General features: G+C 42.5%; 1 protein-coding gene across 1 annotated transcript in view; it reads right to left on the reverse strand.

The window, feature by feature from the left end:
• pinx1 (PIN2 (TERF1) interacting telomerase inhibitor 1) overlaps positions 1 to 26565 on the reverse strand; it is a 116076-nt gene that overhangs the window by 70420 nt on the left and 19091 nt on the right. The window contains exons 5-6 of the mRNA XM_068024107.1: positions 10983 to 11075; positions 9718 to 9818 (exon numbers count right to left, since the gene is read on the reverse strand). Coding sequence (XP_067880208.1) covers positions 9718 to 9818; positions 10983 to 11075 — 194 coding nt within the window. The remainder of the gene's footprint in view (positions 1 to 9717; positions 9819 to 10982; positions 11076 to 26565) is intronic.

A 26565-nucleotide genomic window follows, 5' to 3' on the forward strand; every position in this document is an offset into this window, starting at 1 on the left:
TAGCACATTGGGCTTTCAAAAGGCATTTGGTAAAGTACCAGGTAACAGACATATTTGGAAAATAGAGGCACATGGTATAAAAGGGACAGTGGTAACTTGGGTATATAATTGGCTAAGAGCTAGGAGGCAAAGAGCAGTAGTGAACAGACCTTTTATGACTGGAGAGAAGTATGCAATGGGGTCCCCAATGGGTCAGTATTAGGGGTATATGACTTGGACGTGGGTATAAGCAGTACAATATTGAAGTTCACAGATGATACACAACTTGGCAATGTAACTAACAGGGAATAGGATTTTTAGCAGGCCTCAGATGGACATAGGCAAACACGTGGCAGATGCAATTTAATGTGGATCAGGGTAAAGTGATGCACTTTGGGAGAAACAACTTGGACAGGCAGTTTAATCTAAATGGAGAAAGGGCTGGAAATGCACAGTGGAGAGAGAACAGTTCTGATGAAATGTCACAAACCTGAAACGTTAACTCTGTTTCTCTCTCCACAGATGCTGCCAGACCTGCTGAGTATTTCCAGCACTTTCTGTTTTTACTTCAGATTTCCAGCATCTGCAGTATTTAGCTTTTAATCTAAATGGAACTATTTAGAGGTGGGTGCAAGAGCAGAGGGACCTAGGGTGCATATTCACAAATCCTTGAAGGTGCAGGACAAGTTGACAAGGCAGTAAAGAAAAGTGTGTGGGATACTGAGTTTTGTAGCTGGAGACATTAAATACAAAAACAAGGAAGTCATGCTAAACCTTCACAAATCACTGATTAGGCCTCAGCTGGAGTTCTGTGTACAATTCTGGGCACCACATTTTAGGACGGATGGCATGGTTTTGGAGAGGGTAAAGAGATGGTTTACCTGGATGATACCAGGACTGAAGAAGTTCAGTTATGTGGAAAGATTGGAAATGCTGGGATCGTTCTCCTTAGAGAAGAGAGCTTAAAGAGAGACATAGTCAAGATATTCAAAATTATAAGGGCCTTTGATAGAGCAAGTAGGGAATAACTATTTCCTCTGGCAAGTGGCTGGGTCACCAGAGGTCATAGATTTAAGATAATTGGCAAAAAAGCTAGAAGGGAAATGAATGGAAATTATTTCACAGGGTTATGATGATCTAGAATGCACTATCTGAAGAGGTAGTGAAATCAGATTCCATAGGAACTTTCAAAAGGCAACTGGATATGTATTTTAAGAGAACCGATTTCAAGGGAAACTCTTCGGTGTGGCACTAAATTAAACAGTTCTTTCAAGGAGGCAGCACAAACAGGAGAGGCTGAATGGCCTCCTTCTGTGCTGTAAAATTCTATTTCAATAAAAGCTTATGACAGGGCTGCAAGATTCTGAAGAACCTTCCCAAGCAATCGAATGAGGTGTAATACCTGCCCTTTTCCCTCCTCACCATCCAAGGCACCAAACACTCCTTCCAGACAAAGCAGCTATTTACTTCTACTTCTTTCAATTTAGTATACTGTATTTGCTGCTCACAGCACAGTCTCCTCTACACTGGGGAGACCAAACACAGATTGGGTGACCGCTTTGCAGAACATCTCCGCTCAGTCCACAAGCATGATCCCAAGTTTTCAGTTGCTTGCCATTTTAATTCATCACCTTGCTCCAATGCCCACATTTCTACCCTCAGCCTGCTGCAGTGTTCCAGTGAACATCAACACAAGCTTGAGGAACAGCACCTCATCTTCCAATTAGGCACTCTACAGCCTTCTGGACTCAATATGGAGTTCAATAATTTCAGACCATGAGCCCCATTATTTTCTGGGTTTTTTTACAATATATTTTCTTCTTTTTATTTATTTATTAACCATGTGCTAGTCTTAAACTTATTTTTCATGTTTTTGCTTTCATACAGAGCTATTCATTATTCTGCCATTAGCACTCTCTCTGGACTCGTGCTTTGTCTTTCACTACAACTATTAATCGCTCCATTTGCACTGTGTCCCATGACATGTCATTTAATCACTTCCCTTTCTGTCCTATCACAGTCCTTCCGTCTTGTTCTTCTTCCCCCTCCCCCCTTTCACTTGCTCAAAGACTGTTACACTTCTAACATTTGCCAGTTCTGATGAAGGGCCTCAGACCTGTAATGTTAACTCTGTTTCTCTCTACACAGTTGTTGCCAGACCTGCTAAGTATTTCCGGCACTTTTTGTTCTCATTTCAGAGTTCCAGCATCCGCGGTATTTTGCTCTTATTTTTTGGAAGGTTCTGCAGCTGCCCCTCCAGTAACATGAGGTTTTCTAATTTATAATTTTTCAAACCAATTAAATCCTTAAAAAGACTCAACTACCTGGAGCATTTTATTTATTTTCATGTTGTATGCATCTGAAGAATTTTACTGCCAATTAGTCAGTACCAATTATATTCTTTGGAATTTTTGCTCAGCAAAGCATCAGCTACTAAACAAAAACAGCACTAAAACTGGGTCGCCATAAATTCTAAGCCATGAATTTCACAGCATGTATGAATACACTCAATTTTTTTTTCAATTTGTCTTTTTTTTAAAATTATCTTTGGTACCCTCAACTAAAGGGTCATGACTCAATGGTTAGTTGAACTCCCTGGATTATTATCATCAGGTTTTCAGGTGAACTGCTAGATTGAGTACTAAGGTCAGTGGGACACTTATATAATTCCTGTCCACTACTGACAGAGTAAAAGCAATTGTAATTATGGAAGCCAAGTCCATGACTAATAAAAGTCAGATCCCTGAAAGTAGTAGTACAGTGCTGGGGGCAACAAGCAGGCGAAACCTACTACTAAAACATAGCAAGACCATTACTTAAATTGTAGATCTTTTTCAAACCTTTAGAATCAAAATAATAACTTCCTTTATTAGTCAACAACAACTTACGCTGCTTGCTGCAGCGTTCCAGTGAACATTAACGCAAGCTCGAGGAACAGGATCTCATTTACCGATTAGGCACGTTACAGCCTACCAGACTCAACACTGAGTTCAATAATTTCAGAGCATGACTGGCCCCACTTTTTTATTTTTACTTTTTATTTTTATTTCATTTTATTGTAGTTTGTTTCATCGTTCAATTTTTTTTTACCATGTGCCTGCCCACTTTTTTTTTCATGTTTGTGCTTTTGGCTAGGACTTTAATTATTCTGGTCATTTAACACCCTCTTCTGCACTAACGCTTTGTCTTTCACCACACTATTAACACACTCTTTGCCTTTTCCCCCATGACCTCCTTGTCAGTTATTCTCTGTGATCCTCTGTCCTATCAACACTGTCCCTTTTGTACCACCCTCACTTTATTTGCTTAAAACCTATTACATTTCTAACCTTTGCCAGTTCTGATGAAAGGTCACTGATCTGAAAGGTTAACTTTGCTTCTCTCTCCACATATGTTGTCAGACCTGCTGAGTATTTTCCAGCACTTTACAAGGCGCTTTACAGGAGCATTAGAAGACAAAATATAACACCAAGCCACATAAGGAGATATTAGGTCAGATGACCAAAAGCTTGGTCAAAGAGGTAGGTTTTAAGGAGTGTCTTAAAAGAGGAAAGTGAGGTGAAGAGGCAGAAGGTGTAGGGAGGGTATTTCAGAGCTTAGGGCCGAGACAACTGAAGGTGCAGCCATCAATGGTGGAGCGATTAAAATCAGAGATGCACAAGAGGTCAGAATTAGAGGAGTGCAGATTTCATGGAGGGTTGTGAGGTTGAAGAAGATTAGAGAGGGATGAGGCCATAGAGGGATTTGAAAACAAGGATGAGAATTTTAAAATCAAGACGCTGCTCGATGGGAGCCCTTTCCTAAAATATCACTTAATGGTAATCCTTACCATGAGAAGCAGCCCAGCAGCCTGCACAGTGATTAGACTATTGCGAGCAACAATATAAGAGCAATCACAGTAACTAAATAAAATAATGTATCACAAGGAAGGACTATTGGAAAATTAGGAAATTCTGTAGTTCAAGATTAATAGACCCATTGTCCAAAGAAGTAAAGATAAGTTGAAGATTAGCTTAAAACTAAGGTAGTGTAGTAACAAGTCAAGCAATTGCATGTGCAGTTCAGATCGGGAATTAGTCAGCTAATCCTGGAGACAGGCTGACTACGGAGGAAGGGAACAGTTGGAAGGAAAAAGTCAACATTCCGATTTCTATCCAATGACTTTTGTGAGAACCTGCATATGCGTGCTGTTCAGGAGGACAGGTTTGCACTCAAGTGATGCACTGTGTGCCAATTCTCCAGTCTCGTAAATGACGAGCAGTACCTTGGACAAAGCCGGTAGTACCTGCTAAACCCCATGTTAGCACCTGCTGAATCATACTTTCACCTGCATATTTTAGGAAGAAATACCTAAAGTCAGAAGTGTTAAAATATGAATGTTTATATGTTATCTGAACAATACATTACTTTGCCAGGTAAGTCCCCTTTTCATGATGACACAGGGTCAATGAATGACCTTGCGAGAGAACAAAATTAAACATATACATAATACATGGAGAAAACCCCAGAATAAATGTAAACCTTGAGAATTTGTTTTTACTCTGGATCAGTCTTCTCTGCCATAATGTGATCAATCTTGGTTATTGAACTTCTAACCATGTTAGGTAATATATTAAGAGAATACAGCGTAGGTCCTAGTACTATATATTTAAAGAATTCATACATCTGAACAGGGCTAACATACTACTTTGTCACTCATATGTTATGCAGCTGGATCTAATTGTTTGTTAAAATGCAATTAGTGCACCAATATCCACTACTGACAGTATTTCGTTTCAACAACATATGTCTCATGGCAGCAAATCAACTGAATCAGACAAAGGTGGAATTATTACACTCCTGTTTACTTGATTTTTATAAAGTCTCAGCTGAGCATCAAATAAGATTGGTTGAAATCCTCAAAATGTCATATGGCCCAGAGCGATAAGATGGACTGTACATCGAGTTATGCCAAGACATCACAGTGAAATATTTTGAATTGTAAGGACTCAGTGTACCTAAATCCAATAGAAGTGCCCCTCCCCAGTCTCAATTTTCTTTCAGGAACATATTGTTTAGCTATAAAGCTTGTGAGTGGTCTATGCCAAGCTCCTGTCTATCCTACATTATTTTCTGTAGTGATAAGGCCACATCAGGAAATACAGCTGGAAGAGGAAGGAAATGGTGTTTGAACCAAGTGGGGGAAAAGACTATAGGTTTCAGGAAGTTTAGTTTGATATGAACTGTTAGAAACTGTACTTTGTATTTTTTCATTCTAAGCAAAAAAAATTTTTTTTAAAAAAAGATTGCACACAAAACCAGACAGTGTACGTCTCAGGAGATGCAAATATAATTTTATTTCTATATTTTTCAATTTTTTTTTATTGGCTTGACAGCATTGCAGTGCTTCCACTTTTGTTTTAATGGATCAGTAGCAATTTCAGCAGTTATTCATCTTCTAGACAAATAGAAATAAGCCTCTCTTTATGGAAGTAATCTTGATGCTCAAACTAACAGACTTTCTTTTTTAAAAAAAGGAAAATAACTATAGCCCATGAAATATAACAGTACAACATAGTAACAGGCCATGAAGTGTGCACAAATCTTTTTCCTTTACATGGGCTGAATTTTATGTTGCCGCCACGATAATCGGCGATGGCTGAAAAAGAATGGCGGCCCGCATGCGCGGGCTTTACTCCGTGGATCTGGCGCAATATTAAACGCAGCGGCTCATTTACATGGCCAGGGCGGGGCAGACCGCCACCCCCAATGACGTGGATGGGGTGGGCAGTTCATCCCCGACAAAAGTGTCAGGTGCCATTGCACAGGCGTCTATGCCATTTTTGAAGAGCTTCAAGTCCTTCCATTTCATTTACATATTTAAAGATATAGGCATTGTAAATTAAATTTAAAATATTGAATAAATAGATGAGATAGTTGAGGCAAATGTAGAGGTTAAAGCAAGTCCAGTAGGCAGGCCGGGCAGGGGCAGGACAGGGAGCGTGGAAGGTCTGGTAGGCTAAACTGCATTTACTTTAATGCAAGAAGCCTGACAGGTAAGGCAGATGAACTCAGAGCATGGATATTATAGCTATTATGGAAACGTGGTTGAGGGATGGGCAGGACTGGCAGCTCAATATTCCGGGGTACCGATGCTTTCGGCGTGACAGAGGTGGAGGTAAGAGAGGAGGGGGAGTTGCACTATTGATTAGTGAGGACATCACAGCAGTACTTAGAGAGGATATCCCGGGGGGGGGGGGGGGGGGAACGTCCAGCGAGGCCATATGGGTAGAACTTAGAAATAAGAAAGGGGTGATGACTTTGATGGGATTACACTATAGGTCCCCCAATAGTCAGAGGGAATTGTAAGCAAATCACAGATAGGTGTAGGAATTGTAGGGTTGTAATAGTATGTGATTTTAACTTCCCTAATATTGACTGGGACTGCCGTAGTGCGAAAGGATCAGATGGGGAAGAATTTGTTAAGTGCGTCCAGGATAGTTTTCTGAAGCAGTATGTGGATGGCCCTACTAGAGAAGGGGCTACACTCGACCTCCTCTTAGGAAATGAGGATGGGCAGGTGGTTGATTTGTCAGTGGGGGAGCACTTTGGGACCAGTGACCATAACTCTATTAGCTTCAAGATAGTTATGGAAAAGGATAGGACTGGTCCTCAGGTTGAAGTCCTAAATTGGGGGAAGGCTAATTTCGATGGCATCAGACAGGAACTCTCAAAGGTTGAATGGGAGAGGCTGTTTACAGGTAAAGGGATGTCTGACAAGTGGGAGGCTTTTAAAAGTGAGATAGGAAGAGTTCAGGGCTGGCATGTTCCTGTTAGATGGAAGGGCAAGGCTGGCAAGTTTAGGGAACCTTGGTTGACGAGGGATATTGAGGGTCTGGTCAGGACAAAGAAGGAGGCATATGTCAGGTATAGGCAGCTGGGATCAAGCAAGTCCCTCGAGGAGTATAGGGGATGTAGGAGTACACTTGAGAAGAAAATTAGGAGGGTGAAAAGGGGCCATGAGATTTCCCTGGCAGATAAGATAAAGGATAATCCTAAAAGATTCTATAAATATATTAAGAGTAAAAGGGTAACTAGGGAGAGAGTAGGTCCCCTTAAGGATCAGTGTGGCAATCTATGTGTGGAGCCATGGAAAATGGGCGAGGTCTTAAATGAATATTTCTCGTCCGTATTTATGGTGGAGAAGGTCATGGAAGCTAGTGAGTTCAAGGGAGGGAACAGCGATATCCTGGAGCATATCAACATTACAAAGGAGGAGGTGTTGGAGGTTTTGAAACGCATTAAGGTGGATAAATCCCCAGGGCCTGACCAGGTGTATCCTAGGATGCTATGGGAAGCAAGGGAGGTGATTGCTGGGGCCCTGGCAGAGATTTTTGTATCATCGTTAGCCACGGGTGAGGTACCGGAAGACTGGAGGATAGCTAATGTTGTGCCTTTATTTAAGAAGGGCAGCAGGGATAAGCCAGGGAACTACAGGCCGGTGAGCCTTACATCAGTAGTGGGAAAGTTATTGGAAGGGATTCTGAGAGACAGGATTTATATGCATTTGGAAAGGCAAGGTCTAATTAGTTATAGTCAGCATGGTTTTGAGAGTGGGAAATCATGTCTCACGAATTTGATTGTCACCTCCTCAAAAAAAACTCAAAGAGGATTGACGAGGGCAAGGTGATGGACATTGTCTACATGGACTTTAGCTTGGCCTTTGACAAGGTCCCACATGGTAGGCTGGTCTGGAAGGTTCGAACACATGGGATCCAGGGTGAGCTAGCCAATTGGATACAAAATTGGCTTGGTGATAGGAAGCAGAGGGTGGTAGTGGAGGGTTGTTTTTCAGATTGGAAGCTGATGACCAGTGGTGTGCTGCAGGGATCGGTGCTGGGGCCTCTGTTGTTTGTCATATATATTAATGGCTTGGATGTGAATGTAGGGGGCATAATTAATAAGTTTGCAGATGACACCAAAATTGGTGGTATAGTGGACAGTGAAGAAGGTTGTCTAAGGTTACAACAGGATATAGATCAACTGGGAAAATGGGCAAGGGATTGGCAAATGGAATTTAACGCAGGCAAGTGCGAAGTGATGCCTTTTGGGAAGTTAAACCAGGGCAGGACATATACAGTGAATGGCAGGGCCCTGGGGAGTGTTGTTGAGCAGAGAGACCTTGGGGTGCAAGTACATAGTTCCCTGAAAGTGGCAACACAGGTAGACAGGGTGGTGAAGAAGGCGTATGGCATGCTTGCCTTCATCGGCCGAGGCATTGAGTACAAGAGTTGGGACGTCATGCTACAGTTGTACATAACATTGGTTAGGCCGCATTTGGAGTACTATGTGCAGTTCTGGTCACCGCACTACAGGAAAGATGTGATTAAGCTGGAGAGGGTGCAGAAAAGATTCACAAGGATGTTGCCTGGTTTGGAAGGCTTGAGTTATAAAGAGAGATTGGATAGGCTGGGTCTGTTTCCCCTGGAGCGAAAGAGGCTGACAGGGAACATGATAGAGGTATATAAAATTATGAGAGGCATAGATAGGGTAGATAGCCAAAGTCTGTTTCCCATGTCGGGGTGACTAAAACTAGCGGGCATAGATTTAAGGTGAGAGGGAGGAGGCTTAACGGGGATCGAAGGGGTAAATTTTTCACACAAAGAATAGTGGGTATCTGGAATGAGCTGCCTGAGGTGGTGGTGGAGGCAGGAACAGTAGCAACATTTAAGAGGCATCTGGACAGGTACTTCAATGAGCAAGGCATAGAGGGATATGGAATTAATGCAGGCAGGTGGGATTAGTATAGATAGGCATTATGGTCGGCATGGACGCGGTGGGCCGAAGGGCCTGTTTCTATGCTGTACGACTCTATGACTAAATGTTTGTAGCCCCTCTCCCACCCCCCAATAACCATACACTTTCATTCCGTGCCCCCTCCCCCTTGTGTACTTGACCTCCCCCCACAAACTTTTATCTTCAACCCTTCCCATCATCCCCGTCACCAATCATATTAGTTTGACTTTGCTCCCCCCTCCCGCACTGAAATACTTACCTGCTCCTCCCTCCCCATTCATGTCCCACATTGGATCTCCGAAGGCACGAGAATGCAGGCCAACGGCTACAATATCGAGCAGGATGGACGGTGGGAGGGCGTAAATATTTAATTCATTTATTTAATAAATTTACATATTCAGATTGGCCTCCCATCGCCAAGCAGCAAGAGGGCCGCCATGAGGCCTCGCCACCGGCAATATCAGGCTGGGATCGAAGCCCATGGCAGGCCATTCCCGGAGACATTTTACAGGCCCCCTGCCACGACCCCTGTAAAATCCAGCCCCATGGGTCTAATCCCACTGTTCTCTTGCTTTTTATAATGTTTAATGTTGCTTTCAAGCAACAATCTAGTTCTTCAATAGAATTCATGCACTCTGCTTCTGCAAGTTTGCAACAGAATCCCACATTCTAACTACCCTCCTTGTAAAAGATAATTTTTCATTCATTGCCTTTTAATTCTTTTCATTATCTTAAATTGTGTCCGCTCATCAAACAGTGGAAACAGCCTGTGACAATTTCCCTCATCATAACCCTTCATAACTGTGATTCCATTCCACAACATGCACTTCTGATGGAGTTTTTTTTTAGCCACTAAAGAGTTCTGTAAATATCATATACAACTGTAAATAAAAAGTGATGGAGAAAGTAACTTTGCTTAGTTCCCTGTTAGTACATCAATGAATAACAAAGTAAACATCTTACCTCTGCTTGCTTTTCCTGCTCTCCGGATCCTTTGACCCGTTTGCTACGTTTTCCAAAAACGCAGGCAAGGTCTGTTGCACTTCGAGAAGCAAGATCCTTTCCTACAATCCAATCATTTAAACAATTTTAAGTTTCTATAAAGTGCTCATGCTCACTAGAAATCATACAGAAACTGTCAAACCTTCTGAACTTCAAGTTAATTTTTCTAGCGTTGACCCATCTATTGTTGAATAGGAATCCCTTGAGGGAAGCTTGAAGTATGGTTCCCCTTCTCGACAGCAATACCATGAAGTTTTAACTTATTATCTGGGTTGAATGAGCAATTTTGCGTAATAATTCCCTTTTTTCTCATTGCGATCACGGATGAGCACACAACAGTAATCAGAGTAGTTTGAGAAAATTAACCAAGGTATCAAAAAGTAAAAACAGCACAGTAGATTCTTCCAAAACTATATCAACTATTCTCATATCAAATCGTCTATCTATGTAATCCATTCTGTGAAGCTACTGGTAATTTAAATTCACCTGCTTCCCTCCTGAAGTATCCTACTATACACTCTGAGCAAAATCGTTTCAGAAAAATATCTTTAGCAGAAGAGCTCATAGTGTTTCGCATTTTTCTGGGACTTCAAATCTGTTGCAAGACTGACAATAGAACATCTCCCTAACAAGGACATGTACTTTTGAGGGATGCCTATGCTGAATTGACAACTTTTCTACAAATTTTAATCAAAACTAGATTCATACGCTAAAATTCCAAATAACATAAAACTTTATGCAGTTAGGTGTAAGTTTGTCTTTAATAAATTTTACCCAATATAGAAAGTGAATGTTTTTAAAGACTTATCCTGAAGTGTTCCTTCAACTTTGAAATCACAGCAGACTCTCCAAGTCACCTGTAAAATATTCAACAAAATTTGCACAAACTGCCACCCTTTCAATGATGATTAGACTTTAGGGGGGATGGGGGGGGGAACAATAAGCACCTCAGGAAAAAGGTTTGCCCAAGTATTCTGTAATTAATAACTACTACTTTTGCCATAATAAGCAGATTTGTTACAGCAAATACAAATAACCACAACATGTCCATAAGCATTGTTGCATATCACACTACCTGCACTAAGCTTCAAAGCCTCTGCTTAATTAGAAAATATCACAGCACAAGTACTTGAAAGATTTCAAAGTATAAAATTCAATTTGGACAAATATTTGTATTAATTACACTGTACTGCATTTTGTTCCTTATTTTGAACACCAGACCTCACCTTTGGTGAATTTCTGGTAGTGGACTCGTTTCTTGGAAGATTTAGATTTCTCTTCAAGGCTAAACGTAGTTTTATCCTCAGCCACTGGCGAGCCTGTTAAAAACAAAAGCCCGTAACATTTAGTCAGGAATATGACTATCACTAGGGTTGAACGATGCCCAAACTGTACTAATTCATCGAGGGAATACTCAAAGGAAGGCTCAGAATTCCTATTTGTGAACCTTTAACCAATTATCCAGCTATGGTGGTTGGAATGAAATAGGGTAACGTGAATAGTGCTGGTTACCAAGTCTAACCATCACTTTACTTCAATCCCGAGCCAACCACCAAGTCTAAATAAAATGGTTTTGTAACAGAACGCTGCCCTCAGTAGGTAGTTCTTTTTTTTTTTAAATAGAAGTTTACTTTCAATCAGTGCCTGGGACAGCATCCTGTGGCGTATTCCACTTCTGCAGCATTTGATCTTCAGTATAGAAAGAGTGCAGTACCAATATTCATATTTTTTAATAAATCATAAAATAAAAGGAGAGATACAATCATGAGTACTTAACCTTAGTAAGAGCAAGATTCCCAAATAAGGCTCAGAAAATACAACTTTTGTGAGCCGAGTCAAAAATGAACAATAATCACACTGGATTGTTTGATGCTGATTATTTATTCAGTTCATTAGAAGTTCCTCTATGCCATATTTTACCCTTTAAAAAAAACTTATTTTGCATGCAAACACCCATTCTTCTGTTACCAATCATTAATTCCCATTCCCCCTATTTAAACTCCATAGCTTTTTTAATAAAACAAATCAAGGACCCTTTCAATGTCAAATGGGTGATAGCTCACCAGATTTGCAACTGTTTATAAGTTTTTTCTAAGGGTTAAAAACATAGACGTAATCCATATATTGTATACCCATGCTGACTACTAAAGTTAACCCAATCATATAATAGATATTCAGATCTTAATAGGAAGAATAATTGAGTAAAACCTGGTTGTATTTTGACATCTGGAATATTTCCAAATACAAAATTAGCTACTAAAGGACACAGCCTACACACATTGGATACTAAAACTGAAAACAAGTGGAAGGTAGTCAATGAATAACTCTGGAAACAAGAACTTGAGTGGCAGCTCATACACAATGGCTGCAACTCAAAAGAGATTTAACTAAAGTGTTAAGGCATAGTAAATCTAAAGTAGTCCAACTAATTTTTATTAAAACTGCTGCACATTATAGAAAACTGCCACGAAAAATGAAGATATTGGCCCAGATTTTGCAGTCAATGGCAAACGAATGGTGCTTGCTGTTCATTATGCTTACAGCTGCCCATAGCATTTTTATGGGCTTTTGAACAGCAATTTATGGTCATCAAAGGTCCAAAAAGATGCAGCACCCTCTTCAGAGAATCTGTAGCCCAAGTAAACAAAACAAACAACAACAGCAAGTCCGTTCAACCAGATTGAAGAATTTGCAATGAGCCACTTAGAGTATAAACCAGGAAGCATAAGTTAGAACATTTAATTCAATTATCAAAACAGAAAACAAAATAAAGGTAGGGAAAGAAAGATGGGATTAAGATAGAGATAAAAGACAGAAGGAAAAAGTAAAATAAAATGTATTTTAATTGTTTTTAAACCGCCAACAATATTAAAATCTGAAGGAATGAGACTCAACATTTGCAAAAATAATTTTCAGTGTCAAAGAGGCTGTCTGGCACTAATTCAGACTTATCATGCCGCTAAAATTTCACTTACATTTGAATGGACACTCCTTCCAGGTGAAACAGTAATTTACTTGGGCTTCTTTCAATTTAGTATACTGCATTCGCTGCTCATGATGCAATCTCCTCCATACTAGGAAGACCAAACGCAGATTGGGTGATCACTTTGCGGAAAACCTTTGTCCAGTCCACAAGCGTGATGCTTAGCTTCTGGTCACCTGTCAAAGTGCTCCGCTCCATTCCCACTGACCTCTCTGGCCTTGGCCTTCTACACTGTTCCAATGGAGCTCAGAGCATGCTCGAGGAACAGCAGCTCATCTTTCAATTCGGCACAACACTGAGTACAACAATTTCAGATCATAACCTCTGCCCCTTATTTTTTGACTGCATCTGTCGGTGGTGGTTCTGCCTTCCCCTTTACACCTACTCTGCGCACATCTTTTACTTCTTCATTTGTCCCATTACCATCTCTTTTTGCCCTTCACTATCATCCCTTTTGCCATTTAATCCTTCTTGTTTTTCATCCTATCATGTACTTTCCCTTTTGTTCTTACCTCCACTTCTCCTCTCCTAGCCTGGCTTAGAAACTTACATCTCTAAGCACTCCCAGTCCTGACAAAGGTTATCGACCTGAAGCGTCAACTCGGTTTCTCTCTCCACAGATGCTGTCAGATCTGCTGAGTATTTCCAGCATTTTCTATTTATATTCAGAATTCCAGCATCTGCAGCACTTTGCTCTTGAACATTTTTTTCCAGTTTGTTTTGCACTGGTTGTACTTGTACATCAGCTGGCACAATACCAAAGAAGTATGGGAGTATCGCCTGTATGTGATGTCACACCACCTGACAGAACATGAGAAAGCTAAATTCACCCCAGAATTATGTCATATTGACCTAAACTGCAGCACAGAACTGGCCTAGATAAAAAGGGAGGTGAAAGCCAAATGCAATGGAGAGATAGCAATACCAACATTGGATGATAAAAGGTTTGCTCCACAGCACATACTGTTCAATTACACTGCAAACTTTTAAACTTTCCTGCTGTTTCACAAATAAGCACAGAGTACTGCACAATTATGTCAATGGGTACTGTTGACTTCACTTACCAGTAGAGGTATATAGACAGGTAAAGTAAATGGGCAAGAACATGGCAGATGGAGTATAATGTGGGGAAATGTGAGATTATTCACTTCGGTTAGAAGAATAGAAAAACAATACTTTTTAAATGGTGAGAAACTATTAAATATTGGTGTTCAGAGAAATTTGGGTGTCCTTGTACAAGAAACATAGAAAGTTAACATGCAGGTAAAGCAAGCAATTAGAAGGCAAATAGTACGTTGATCTTAATGCAAGGGGGGTCGGAGTACAACACTAAGGAAGTCTTGCTACAATTGTACATGATTTTGGTGAGGTCATACCTGGAGTATTGTGTACAGTTTGGGCTTTCATACCCAAGGAAGGATATACATATCATGCAGGGGTGCATGAAAGTTAAACAGATTGATTCCTGGTATGACAGGGCTGTACTATGAGAGAGATTGAGTAGACTAGGCCTATATTCCCGTGGACTTTAGAAAAATCAGAGATGATCTCATTGAAACATATAAAATTCTTAAGGGCCTTAACAGCGGAGATGCAGAGAGGCTGTTTCCCCTGGCTGGAGAGCCTAGAACTATGGGGCATAGTCTCAGGATAAGGGGTTGGCTATTTAGGACTGAGATTAGAGTCAGAGAGTCATTATGGCACAGAAGGAGGCCATTCAGCCCATCAAGTCAATGCTGGCTCTCTGTGGAGCAATCCAATTGGTCTCATTCCCCTACTCTATCCCATTGACCTGCAAGTTTATTTCCCTCAAGTGCCCATCCAATTTCCTTTTAAAATCATTCACCATCTCCGCTTTCAACAACCTTGTGGGTAATGATTTCCAGGTCATTACCATTCAATGTGAAAAAAAGGTTCTTCCTCACATGCCCCTGCATCTCTTGCCCAAAAGCTTCAATCTGCGTCTCCGAGTCCTTGTACCATCAGCTAACAGTAACAGCATTTCTTTGTCGATCTTATCTAAAACTGTCATAATCTTGTACACCTCTATCAAATCTCTCCTCAAACTCCTTTGCTCAAAGGAAAACAATCCCAGCTCCTCCAACCTAACCTTGCAGCTAAAATCCCTCATCCCTGGAACCATTCTGGTAAATCTCCTTTGCATCCTCTCAAGGACCCTCACAGCCTTCCTAAAATGTGGTGTCCAGACTGGGGCGATACTCTAGTTATGGCCTAACCAGAGCTTTATAAAGGTTCAGCATAACTTCCCTGCTTTTGTACTCAACACGTTGATTTATGAACCCCAGATCCTATATACTTTGTTAAATATTCTCTCAATATGTCCTGCCACCTTCAAAGATCTATGCATACGAATCCGGAGGTCCCTCTGTCCTTGTATACACAGTAGAAGTGTGCCTCTCCCTATCCCTTTTACCAAAATGCATCACCTCACACTTGTCTGCATTCAATTACATCTGCCACTTGTCTGCCCTTTCTGCTAGCTTATCTAGGTCCTGTTGCAGTTGATCAGTATCATCCTCACTGTTTGCCATTTCTCCAAATTTGGTATAGTCGGCAAATTTCGAAATGTTACCCCATATTTCAATATCCAAGACATTTATATATATTAAAAAAGCAGTGGTCTTAGCACTGAACCTTGGGGATCACCACTGTCTACCATCCTCCAGTCTTAAAAAAACATTTACCACAATTCGCTGTTTTCTGTCCTTAAGCCAATTTTTTTTTATCCAATCTGACATTGCCCCTCCTATTCCATGAGCCTCAATTTTGTTAACCAGCTTTTTATCTGGTACTTTGTCAAACACTTTCTTAAAATCCATATAAATAACATCCATTGCTTTCCCTTCATTAAAAAATTCAATTAGTCAATCACGATCTGCCTTTTACAAATCAGTGCGGGCTCTCCCTAATTAACTCAAACCTCTCCAAGTGCATGTTACTTTTTTTCCTGATTACTGTTTCTAAAACCTTACCCACTAATGATGTTAAACTGACTGGCCTGTAGTTACCAGGAATGTCCTTACACTCTTTCTTGAACAAGGGCATCACATTTGCCACTCTAAGCATAGCCAGCCTTTCCAGTACATCCTGCCCATCAATTTTCACCCCATCCATTACTTCTAACATCTCCACTTCTACCAATATTTTGTCAGTATCCTCTTCCTTAGCAACACCAATACAAAGTACTCATGAAGTATTCTAGCCTTACCCTGTGCCTCGAAGCATATATCAGCCTCTTTCTCCCCAATAGGCTTCACCCCACTGCTTACTATTTACATGCCTGTCGAGGAATTTTGGGTTCCCTTTATGTTGACTGCCATGCTATTCCCATATTCTCTCTTTGCCAGTCTTATTTTCCTCTTCACCTCCCCTCTCAACTTATTGTATTCGGACAGGTTCCCGCTTAAAGAATTCACCTGACATGAACCAAAATAAATGAGGGTGTATGATGCATCATATTCTCTATCTCCCTCATCATCCAAGCCCTGGCTTTGGTTCCCTTACTTTTCACTCTTGGTGCAATATATCTAGCCTGTACCTGAAACAGCTCCTCCTTACAGATCACCTATTGTTCCATTATAGTTTTTCCTGTCAATCCTTGATTCCATTTTACCCTGGCTAAATCCCCTATTATCCCACTGATGTTAGCCCCCAATTTATAAATTCGACTTTAGATTGTTCCTTACTCTTTTTCATTATGAATCGAAACCTGATGATACAATGATTACTCTTACCCAAGTGTTCCCCCACAGACACTTGGCCCACCTCATTCCCCTGCACCAGATCCTGCAATCCCAATCAATATTTAGGTAATTAAAGTCCCCAATATCACCATGCTATAGTTCTTGCACAGAGATTTCCTGGCAGATTTGCACCTCTACCTCTCCCTCACTATTTGGAGGCCTATAAAATATCCCCAGTAGCGTGATCATACCCTTTTTGCTTCACAGCTCTAACCAAATGGAAACTGTCTTTTCCCTCTTAAGGACATCCTCCCTTTCCAACACTACAATGACTTCCCTAATCAGCACTACCACCCCACCTCACTTTGCTCCTTCCCTATCTTTTCTACATAAGAACAGAAGAAATAGGAGCCCATCGAGCCTGCTCTGCCATTCAATATGATCATGGCTGATCTTGGGCTTCAATTCCGTCTTCCAGCCTGTTCCCCATTAGAGCATGGCTACCCGACCCAAACCCAACCGGGCCCGACGACGTGTCAGGTTCGGGTCAGGTCGGGTCGCTCTTCCAGGTCCGGCATTCGGGCTCGGGTTGGGTTGGGCAGGGTCAGACACAGTGACAGCCAAGACTTCAAGGCGGGAAACGTGCATCCGGACTCCACACTAGTCTACAGTGAACGATTCCATCCAAGGTAGAGCACAACCTCTTTAATATAATCTTCATTCCAGTGGTCGGGTCGGGAGAAAAAAATCAAAGGACTCAGGACAGGTCGGGCTCAGGTCAGATGTGGTTCTGTTGGGCTCGAGTCGGGTTTCAATTGCAGACCCGAGCAGGCCTTTACTTCCCATATCCTTTGATTCCCTGAGAGACCAAAAATCTGCCTATCCCAGCCTTAAATATATTCAATGATGGTGCAAACACAACTCTCTGGGGTACAGAATTCCAATGATTCACAATCCTTTTGAGTCAAGAAATTTCTCCTCATCTCAGTCCTAAATGATCAGCCCCTTATCCAGAAACTGTGTTCCCCCCCCACCATTCTAGATTCCCCAGCCAGGGGAAACAACATCTCAGTATCTACCCTGTCAAGCCCCTTCACAACCTTGAATGTTTCAATGAGATCAACTCTCATTCTCTTAAAAACCAGCATCTCATCATAGGACAACTCCCTCATCTCAGGGACCAATCTAGTGAACCTTCACTGTACTACCTCCAATGCAACGATATCCTTCCTTAAAGATGGAGACCAAAACTGCACACAGTATTCCAGCTGTGCTCTCACCAAAGCCTAGTACAATTGTAGCAAGACTTCTTTATTCCTGTACTCCAATCCTCTTGCAATAAAGGCCAACATGACATTTGCCTTCCTAATTGCTTGCTGCACCTGCATGTTAACTTTGTGTTCCTTATACACCCAAGTCTCTCTGAACATCAACAGTTTGCAAGTTTCACGCCTTTTGAAAGTATTTTGCTTTTCTGTTCTTACAACCAAAGTGAATAATCTCACACTTCCTCACATCATACTCTATCTGCCATCTTATTACCCACTCACTTAACCTGTCTATATCTTTTTGTACCCTCTGTGTCCTCCTCACAGCCTGCATTTCCACCTACCTTTGTATCATCAGCAAACTCAAATATATTGTTTTCTGTCTCTTCGTCTAGGTCATTAATATAGATTGTAAATAGCTGAAGCCCCTGCACCACTCCACTAGTTACAGCCTGCCGACTTGAAACTGGCCCATTTACACCTACTCTTTGTTTCCTGTCTGTTAAGCAATTCGCCATCCAAACTACTATATTGTCCCCAACACCTTGAGCCCTTATCTTGCCCATTAACCTTTTGTGGGAGAGCACTTAGGTAAGAGTGATCATTGTATCATAAGGTTTAGACTAGTAATACAGAAAAGCATGAAACAAGATAAGGCAGAATGTCTAGATTGGAAAAGGGCTGTGAAGGGATCTATCCAGGGTAGAATGGAACCAAAGACTGGCAGGAAGAGCTGTATCAGAACAATGGGTTATCTTTAAAGGAAGAGATGCCTCAGGTACAGGCTAGGAACATTCCAACAAAACTGCCCACAAGGGCAGTGGAAGCGGAAACGATCAATGACTTCAAGAGGAAGTTGGATGGCCACCTGAAAGAAAGAGACTTGCAGGGCTACAGGATCAAGGCTGGGAGTGGGACTGACTGTATAGTTCCGTGGAGAGCTAGCATGGACTCGATGGGCCGAATGGCCTTTTTCTGTGCCGTAAATGGCTCTGTGACTTTCTATGACTCTATTTGCTGGTGCACTCTTATGTTTGTACACTCCCTTCCTGTCACACTCAGGTTAACATTGCCCGTATTGCTACACTGCACCATTGCCTCGTCTTTTCCAAATCTCCCCTCACATGAACCCTCCCCCCACTATTTAGTTTAAAGCCCTCTCTACAGCCCTAGTTATACAACTCACCAGGACACTGGTCCCAGCGCGGTTCAGGTGAAGACTGTTCCAACAATACTGCTCCCTCTTTTCCCAGTACTGTTCCCAGTGCCCCATGAATCGAAACCCATTTCTCCCACACCAATGTTTGAGCCACGCATCAACACTCTGATTTTATTTACCCTATGCCAATTTGCTCGCGGCTCAAGCAGCAATTCAGAGATTACCACCTTTGTGGTTCTGCTTCATAATTTAGCCCCTAGCTACTCATACTCCCTCTGGAGAATTTCTTTCTTCGTTCTACCTATGTCGTTGGTATCCACATGGACTACAACAACTGAATCTCCTCCCTCCAAGTTCCTCTCCAACACAGAGGAGATGTCCTTAATCCTGACACCAGGTAGGCAACACAGCTTTCTGGATTCCTGCTCTCAGTTGCAGAAAACAATATCTATCCCCCTAACTAAGGGGCAGCACAGTGGCGCAGTGGTTAGCACCGCAGCCTCACAGCTCCAGTGACCCAGGTTCAATTCTGGGTACTGCCTGTGTGGAGTTTGCAAGTTCTCCCTGTGACTGCGTGGGTTTTCGTCGGGTGCTCCGGTTTCCTCCCACCACCAAAAGACTTGCAGGTTGATAGGTAAATTGGCCGTTATAAATTGCCCCCAGTATAGGTAGGTAGTAGGAGAATTGTGGGGATGTAGTAGGAATATGGGATTAATGCAGGATTAGTATAAATGGGTGGTTGATGGTCAGCACAGACTCGGTGGGCCGAAGGGCCTGTTTCAGTGCTGTATCTCTAAATAAAAAAAATAAAATAATAAAAAACTCTACTGTCCCCTACCACAACTACATTCCTTTTTACTTCAGCCACTTGAATGGCCCCCTGCATCACAATGCTGTGGTCAGTTTGCTCACCCACCCTGCAGTCCCTGCTCTCGTCCACACAAGCTGCAAGAACCTCGAACCTTTTGGACAACTGCAGGGGCTGAGGCTCCTCCATTGTTGCCTTCTGGGTCCCCATGCCTGCCTCACTTGCAGTCACACTCTCCTGTCTGAACTCAGACCAAATCAGAAGTACCTAGCCTCAGGTACGTGACTGTCTCCTGGAACAAAGTGTCCAGGTAACTTTCCCCCTCTCTGATGCACTGCAGTGTCCGAAGCTTGGACTCCAGCTCATCAACTCTGAGCCGAAGTCCCTCGATTGCAGACACTACTGCAGAATACTTAGTATGCTGAATATTAAGTGCCCAGTCCTCATTTTTAAGCCACATTTCCGTTATTGCCACTATATCATATTCCCACACAGCTATTTGCACTTATAGCCCACCAACCTTATTCACCACACTTTGTGCATTTACATATATGCATTGTAAACATGTCCTCATAGTCCTTCTTAAGCTGCTCCTATCTAATATGGTACTATTTCCTTCTCTCATACTATCCAACAATTCCACTCCTATATGCACCTTATTCCTCTTTTCTACTTCTATATGATCATGCCCATCCCCCTGTTAATTTAGTTTAAACCCTCTCCAACCACACCAGTGAACCTCCCTGCGAGGACATGGGTCCCAGTCCTGTTGAGGTGCAACCCTTGCCTTTTGAATAAGTGCCTCCTGCCCCAGAACTGTCCCAAGTTCCCAACAATCTCAAGCCCACCCTCCTGCACCTTGCCTCAAGCCACACATCAATCCTCCCTATTTCTACTCTCGCCAGTGAGTAGCACTGGGAGCAATCCAGAGATTACTACCTCAGAGGTCCTATTTTTTAACTTCCTCCCTAGCTCCTGAAAATCTGATCATAGGACCTCAGTATCTACTCTCTATGTCGTTGGTACCAATGTGTACAACTTCTGGCTCATTCCCTTCCCCCTGCCGAATATTCTGCACTCTTTCAGTCATGTTCTTTACCCTGGCACCAGGGAGGCAACATACCAGGCAGGACTCAAAATGACAGTCTGTCCCCTTCAAAGTAGAATCTCCTTTAACGACTGCATTTCAGCACTTTTCTGCTCCATCCTGCTTGCTCACTGGTGCCATGGTCTGGATTGCAGTCCTGCAAGGTGTCAGCATAGCACACACACCAAAGATTCCTGCACCTCCTGCCTCTTCCTATTCTTTTGAATGGCCACCCATCTAATATCCTGAACCCTCACTGCCTGTGGAGCGACCACCTCATGGAATGAACAATCCAGGAAATCCTCATCCTCTCTAATACTTGGTAGTGACTCCAGCTGCCCCTCAAGCTTGGAAATCTTGAGCTCAAGCTCAAGCAGCTGGAGACACTTCCTACATGCAATTAAGAGAAATTTCTTCACTCAGAGGGTTGTGAATCTTTGAAATTCTCTTCCCCAGAGGGCTGTGGATGCTCAATCATTGAGCATATTGAAGGCTAAGATCAACAGATTTTTGGAGTCTAAGGGATTCAAGGGATATGGGGATCAAACGGGGATAGAATTTACATGAGCTTATTGAATGGTACAGCAGGCTCAAGGGGCCATATGGCCTACTCCTTATGCTCACCTCAGCTACCACAACTGTGCAAGATGTTAAACATGAAATAATACAAATATGTTGTCATTCACTTCCTAGAATCCACCTGCCGACACTCCGTTCCAAGGTTAACATCACTCGTGTTGACCTCAAACTGGCTGCAATACGAAATCTGTACCAGATATTTCCATTTCCACATTTTGTTCCACTTCCTCCTAGAAAAGTCATAATATGTTTCCCTAGGTTTTTGCATTTCAGTCAGCATGAAAAAGAAAACTCATTCTATCCCAAGGCCACTTCAGACCCCTCTAGTAAACAGCACCAACTAATTTCCCATTGCATCCAAAGTTTATGATGGCATGAATCCAAACCTCAATAAGAAACCTTTCCCAGTGTTCTGTACTACTGAATACTGAAGACAGGACATAAGCAAGACATTACACTAAGTACTCTTTAATAAGCTTCTGGTTCCAGACAGTGAAGATGTCCAGGAATTCCCATGTGTTACACAGCATGACAAGTGCTGAGAGAGTCTTCTAAAAAAGATGACTTCTAAAGACAGAAACAGGTTTACTCCTCAGGAATAATGGGAACACTGACAAGCCAGACATTTTCCTGCCTTCTGAAGTAAATTCTTTTTATATAAACATACCATTTAAATACTGGGATCCTGTACAACTTTGTAGTACATTTCCTAAGGCTGTTCCAGTTCCCAGTGGATAGTTTGTTTATGGACACAAAGAAGTGCACGTATGATTTCCAGCATAATCAGTAGTAAAGGAACAAGACCAATTCTGAACGTAATTGGAATAGGTCCAATCACTCTGTGCTCCCTAATCCAGGATCTGGCTTCAACCACGGGTGGTTATGTCTGTTGGCAACTGACATCTGTTTGTGCACATGGATAATAAGATTACATTACACAAATATTTTTGCCCTTTGGGCCAACTTGATCTTTTGCCATAATTAAAAAGTACTGATAAACAAACTATGAATCTTTGTTAATGGACCGAGCTAGAATTTCTATTCAAGAGAATGATGAAGTTCGTAGTCGATTAACGCTTTATTACAAGTAAGTGTTGGCAGCCAGCTGCAAGCAAAATTGGGAACCAAGGATCTTTGAAATCTCTGTAACTTCTTTTTGTTAAGGAGACAGGGTACTATAAATTTGGCAGCAGCACCCCTGTTTTATGGGCACTTAAGTGTCCAATATGATGGGTGCAAATGCACTACTTGTCCTCCATCGATAATGCTCCGTCCATAGGGTTTCCTTGTTGATGCCATGGACACATGCCTTGAAATGATAGTCCTACACCACAAAGCAGCCATCTGAGCTTCGAAGACAATAGTGTGAACTACCATCAGAGGCTCCATCACGGTGTGCGGTACTCTTGTGTTCATAGAATTACCATTCGGCCCATGCTGAACTGAATGGACTGCATGCTCTGCATGTAGGCCCAACACAAGTTGGCGATGGACTCCTTCAGTGGCTGTAAGCTCGCTGGCAGGCTGCCAGCGCATCTAACATTTGCCGGTCTATGTCCATCAGTCTTCTTCAGTAGCCCAGGCATGCAGCAAGTGAATAGCACAGGCAGCACATCTGAATCATTATAATGAGATCCCAGCACCAATTGCAATAAGCGCCTGCGCTGTCTCAGGTGTGACTGAATTTCTAGGGGAATGGTCTCTATTGCAACAGTCTTCAGTACATAGCTATGATAATTCATTTTTCTCAACTATCTGAGAGCACCAACAAGACTTAAAGGTTTAATAGCCTTTACATGCATTGTTCTTCTGATCAACCTAAAGTAACATCACAACATCTAGCTAAGGAAAGAAAACTCCAACAGACTCAGTCGTTGATGGCCGCACTCAGGTGGTTTGTCACTTAAAATGATTTGACAACACTGACGGACTCTCCCAATCACTAAAGGCACTTAGAAAACACCAACAGGTACATCTGACCCTGACCACCTGTTGGTTTCCATCCCAAACAACTTCACATTGTACCATGAAATCAATACAAAACATCATGGTCTGGCAATATGATCAGCTAAATGAGAAACTCTCAAACAGTAAGCTACTACCAATTTACCAGTATCAAGGTCTTAAGTTGAACTGCAATCAGACAAGATGATCACATTTAGGGCGGCACAGTGGCGCAGTGGTTAGCACCGCAGCCTCACAGCTCCAGGGACCCGGGTTCGATTCCGGGTACTGCCTGTGTGGAGTTTGCAAGTTCTCCCTGTGTCTGCGTGGGTTTTCTCCGGGTGCTCCGGTTTCCTCCCACAAGCCAAAAGACTTGCAGGTTGATAGGTAAATTGGCCATTATAAATTGTCACTAGTATAGGTAGGTGGTAGGGAAATATAGGGACAGGTGGGGATGTTTGGTAGGAATATGGGATTAGTGTAGGATGAGTATAAATGGGTGGTTGATGTTCGGCACAGACTCGGTGGGCCGAAGGGCCTGTTTCAGTGCTGTATCTCTAATCTAATCTAATCATAACCGGAAGTGACCTCCCATCGATGTAGCTTCATATGGCTCACAGCCCTTGTTTAAAAAGTGCACTGTGACACTGGACAAAAACTAGACAGGCCAATAGACGATCAGATAACTAAGCTTCATAAAGCCCACATTCAATCCAAACAAAAAGATACTGTTATCAGGTAATTATGGGCTGGATTCTATATTGCCACCACCAAGTATGGTGGTGGCCATAAAAGATGGCAGCCCACGTGTGAAGGTTTCATTCCGCGGAGCCACCACGATTTTGTACGCGGCGGCTCATTAACATGTCCGGGGCAGACTGTACCCCCCCACCACATGGAGGATGGAATAGGCAGGCGGGCCATCCCTGGCAACGGCGTCCAGCGCCACCGCACAGGCGCTGGGGCCATTGTTAAAAGGGCTTCGAGCCTTTACTGGCTGTTTAGATTATTAAAGGGACAGTGCATGAGAACTTATTAAAAATAATTGCAGAAATATTCCCAGCCCCTCTCCCACACCAACCCCCCCCGCCCACCGCCCCCAGTAGCATTACATGTTATTCCTGCCTTCCTCCCCAAAATACTTACCTTGAATATATGACCTTCCCTTCCCCCCCCAACAAAGTTCAGAACCTTTTACCTTTACCCCTTCCCATCACCCCCTAGACCAATCAAGTAAGTTTGACCTCACTTCCGCGCGCCCCCCCCCCCCCCACCCCGCACTGATAAATTTACCTCCTCCCCCCTCCCCACAGGTGTCATGCCTCGTTTCCTCGTACGGGGGTCTGAAAGCATGTCAGTTTAGTGCCGGCCGCCAGGATGAAGATCGTGGTGGCACATCAGGAGGCAACGGAAAATTCATTAATGCAGGTAAGTTAATTATTTAACATATGTAAATTGAGGTCCCGTCGCCAAGCGGCGGGGAGGCCACCATGATGCCTCAGTACTACCGGCAAGATCGGGACGGGCCCTACCAGTGTCGAGGTCTGTTGCGGGCCTCATCCGGGGCAATCTTCATGCCGGCCACAGATCCTGACGTCGAGGCCCCTATAAAATCCAGCCCGATGAATGAAGAAGGCCATTCTGCCTCTCTTAGTTCATCCATCTATAAAATGACCTTAAAGGACGTGAAGCACCCAATTCATTTTGAAATGATTCTGGAGGATTTGCCTCCATTACTCTATCCAGAAGTCCATTCTATATGATATTGCTCTGCTTACTGATCGCTTTTTGTGTTAAGTCCTTCCCAGTATTCATTCTAAGTTTTTCTTCTATTGCTTAGTTTGAACCGGCGGTCATTGCCCTTCACTCATGTTTAATTTTTCTGGATTTTCTTATATACCGCTTTACAATCACCTCTCAGATGAGAACCTTCTGGATCGAAAAGTGCAAATTTCTCCAGTCTCTCCTCATAACTGAGGCCTATAGCATCAGAATCAACCTTGTGGCTATTTATGCACTGCCTCCAATACTTGAATTACTCATGTCTCAGTGGCCAGAACATCAAGATACAGTCTGACTAAAGAACCATAGTTCTATCATGACTTTCTCTTGCTTGTGTCCTGTTGACTATATAATTCAACATTCTATTAAGTTAATTGAATGTTACTCTGCATTGGTTGGACATGTTGATTCTACAAAGATGCCTCGATCTTTTTCAACCTCCTCCTTAGCTCATTCAACTTGAATCATGGAGTATACGTGTTGCCGTTTGATCCTTCCAGCATGTTTGTCCATCATCCTTGTACTTGTTACAGGTGATAATATAAATGTAACTTGTTGTTGTTATATCCCTTTATACATAATACTGCAGACTAACACACTATTTACTTCTTTACATTCAGCTTTCAATTCTAGTTCAAATGACAGAATAATATGCAGTTTCAGTTAATGAAGCTTTATGTAAACAAAAGAAAAATTCACAAATTATGGTTATATGTGGTGTAGTAATAAATTGTACAATAACGACACTCCTTAGAATCATTCCCTTCGTGAATTATACTTCACTATCAACACTTTTCTAGCCCTTATGCTCACAGCAGCTGTGGTGAGAGTGACTGCCCTCAATATCAAGGTAGTATTTGACCGAGTATTTGACCCACCAAAGCTACTAAGTATTATCACCTCATTCCATGACAATATGAAAGGCACAATTCAGCATAGCTGCGCCTCATCAGACCCCTTTCCTATCCTGAGTGGCGTGAAACAGGGCTGTGTTCTCGCACCTACACTTTTTGGGATCTTCTTCTCCCTGCTGCTCTCTCATGCGTTCAAGTCCTCTGAAGAAGGAATTTTCCTCCACACAAGATCAGTGGGCAGGTTGTTCAACCTTGCCCGTCCAAGAGCGAAGACCAAAGTACGGAAAGTTCTCATCAGGGAACTCCTCTTTGCTGACGATGCTGCTTTAACATCTCACACTGAAGAGTGTCTGCAGAGACTCATCGACAGGTTTGCGGCTGCCTGCACCGAATTTGGCCTAACCATCAGCCTCAAGAAAATGATCATGGGACAGGACGTCAGAAATGCTCCATCCATAAATATCGGCGACCACGCTCTGGAAGTGGTTCAAGAGTTCACCTACCTAGGCTCAACTATCACCAGTAACCTGACTCTCGATGCAGAAATAAACAAGCGCATGGGAAATGCTTCCACTGCTATGTCCAGACTGGCCAAGAGAGTGTGGGAAAATGGCGCACTGACACAGAACACAAAAGTCCGA

The sequence above is a fragment of the Heterodontus francisci genome, chromosome 3, assembly GCF_036365525.1.
Source record: "Heterodontus francisci isolate sHetFra1 chromosome 3, sHetFra1.hap1, whole genome shotgun sequence".
Taxonomy (NCBI): domain Eukaryota; kingdom Metazoa; phylum Chordata; class Chondrichthyes; order Heterodontiformes; family Heterodontidae; genus Heterodontus; species Heterodontus francisci.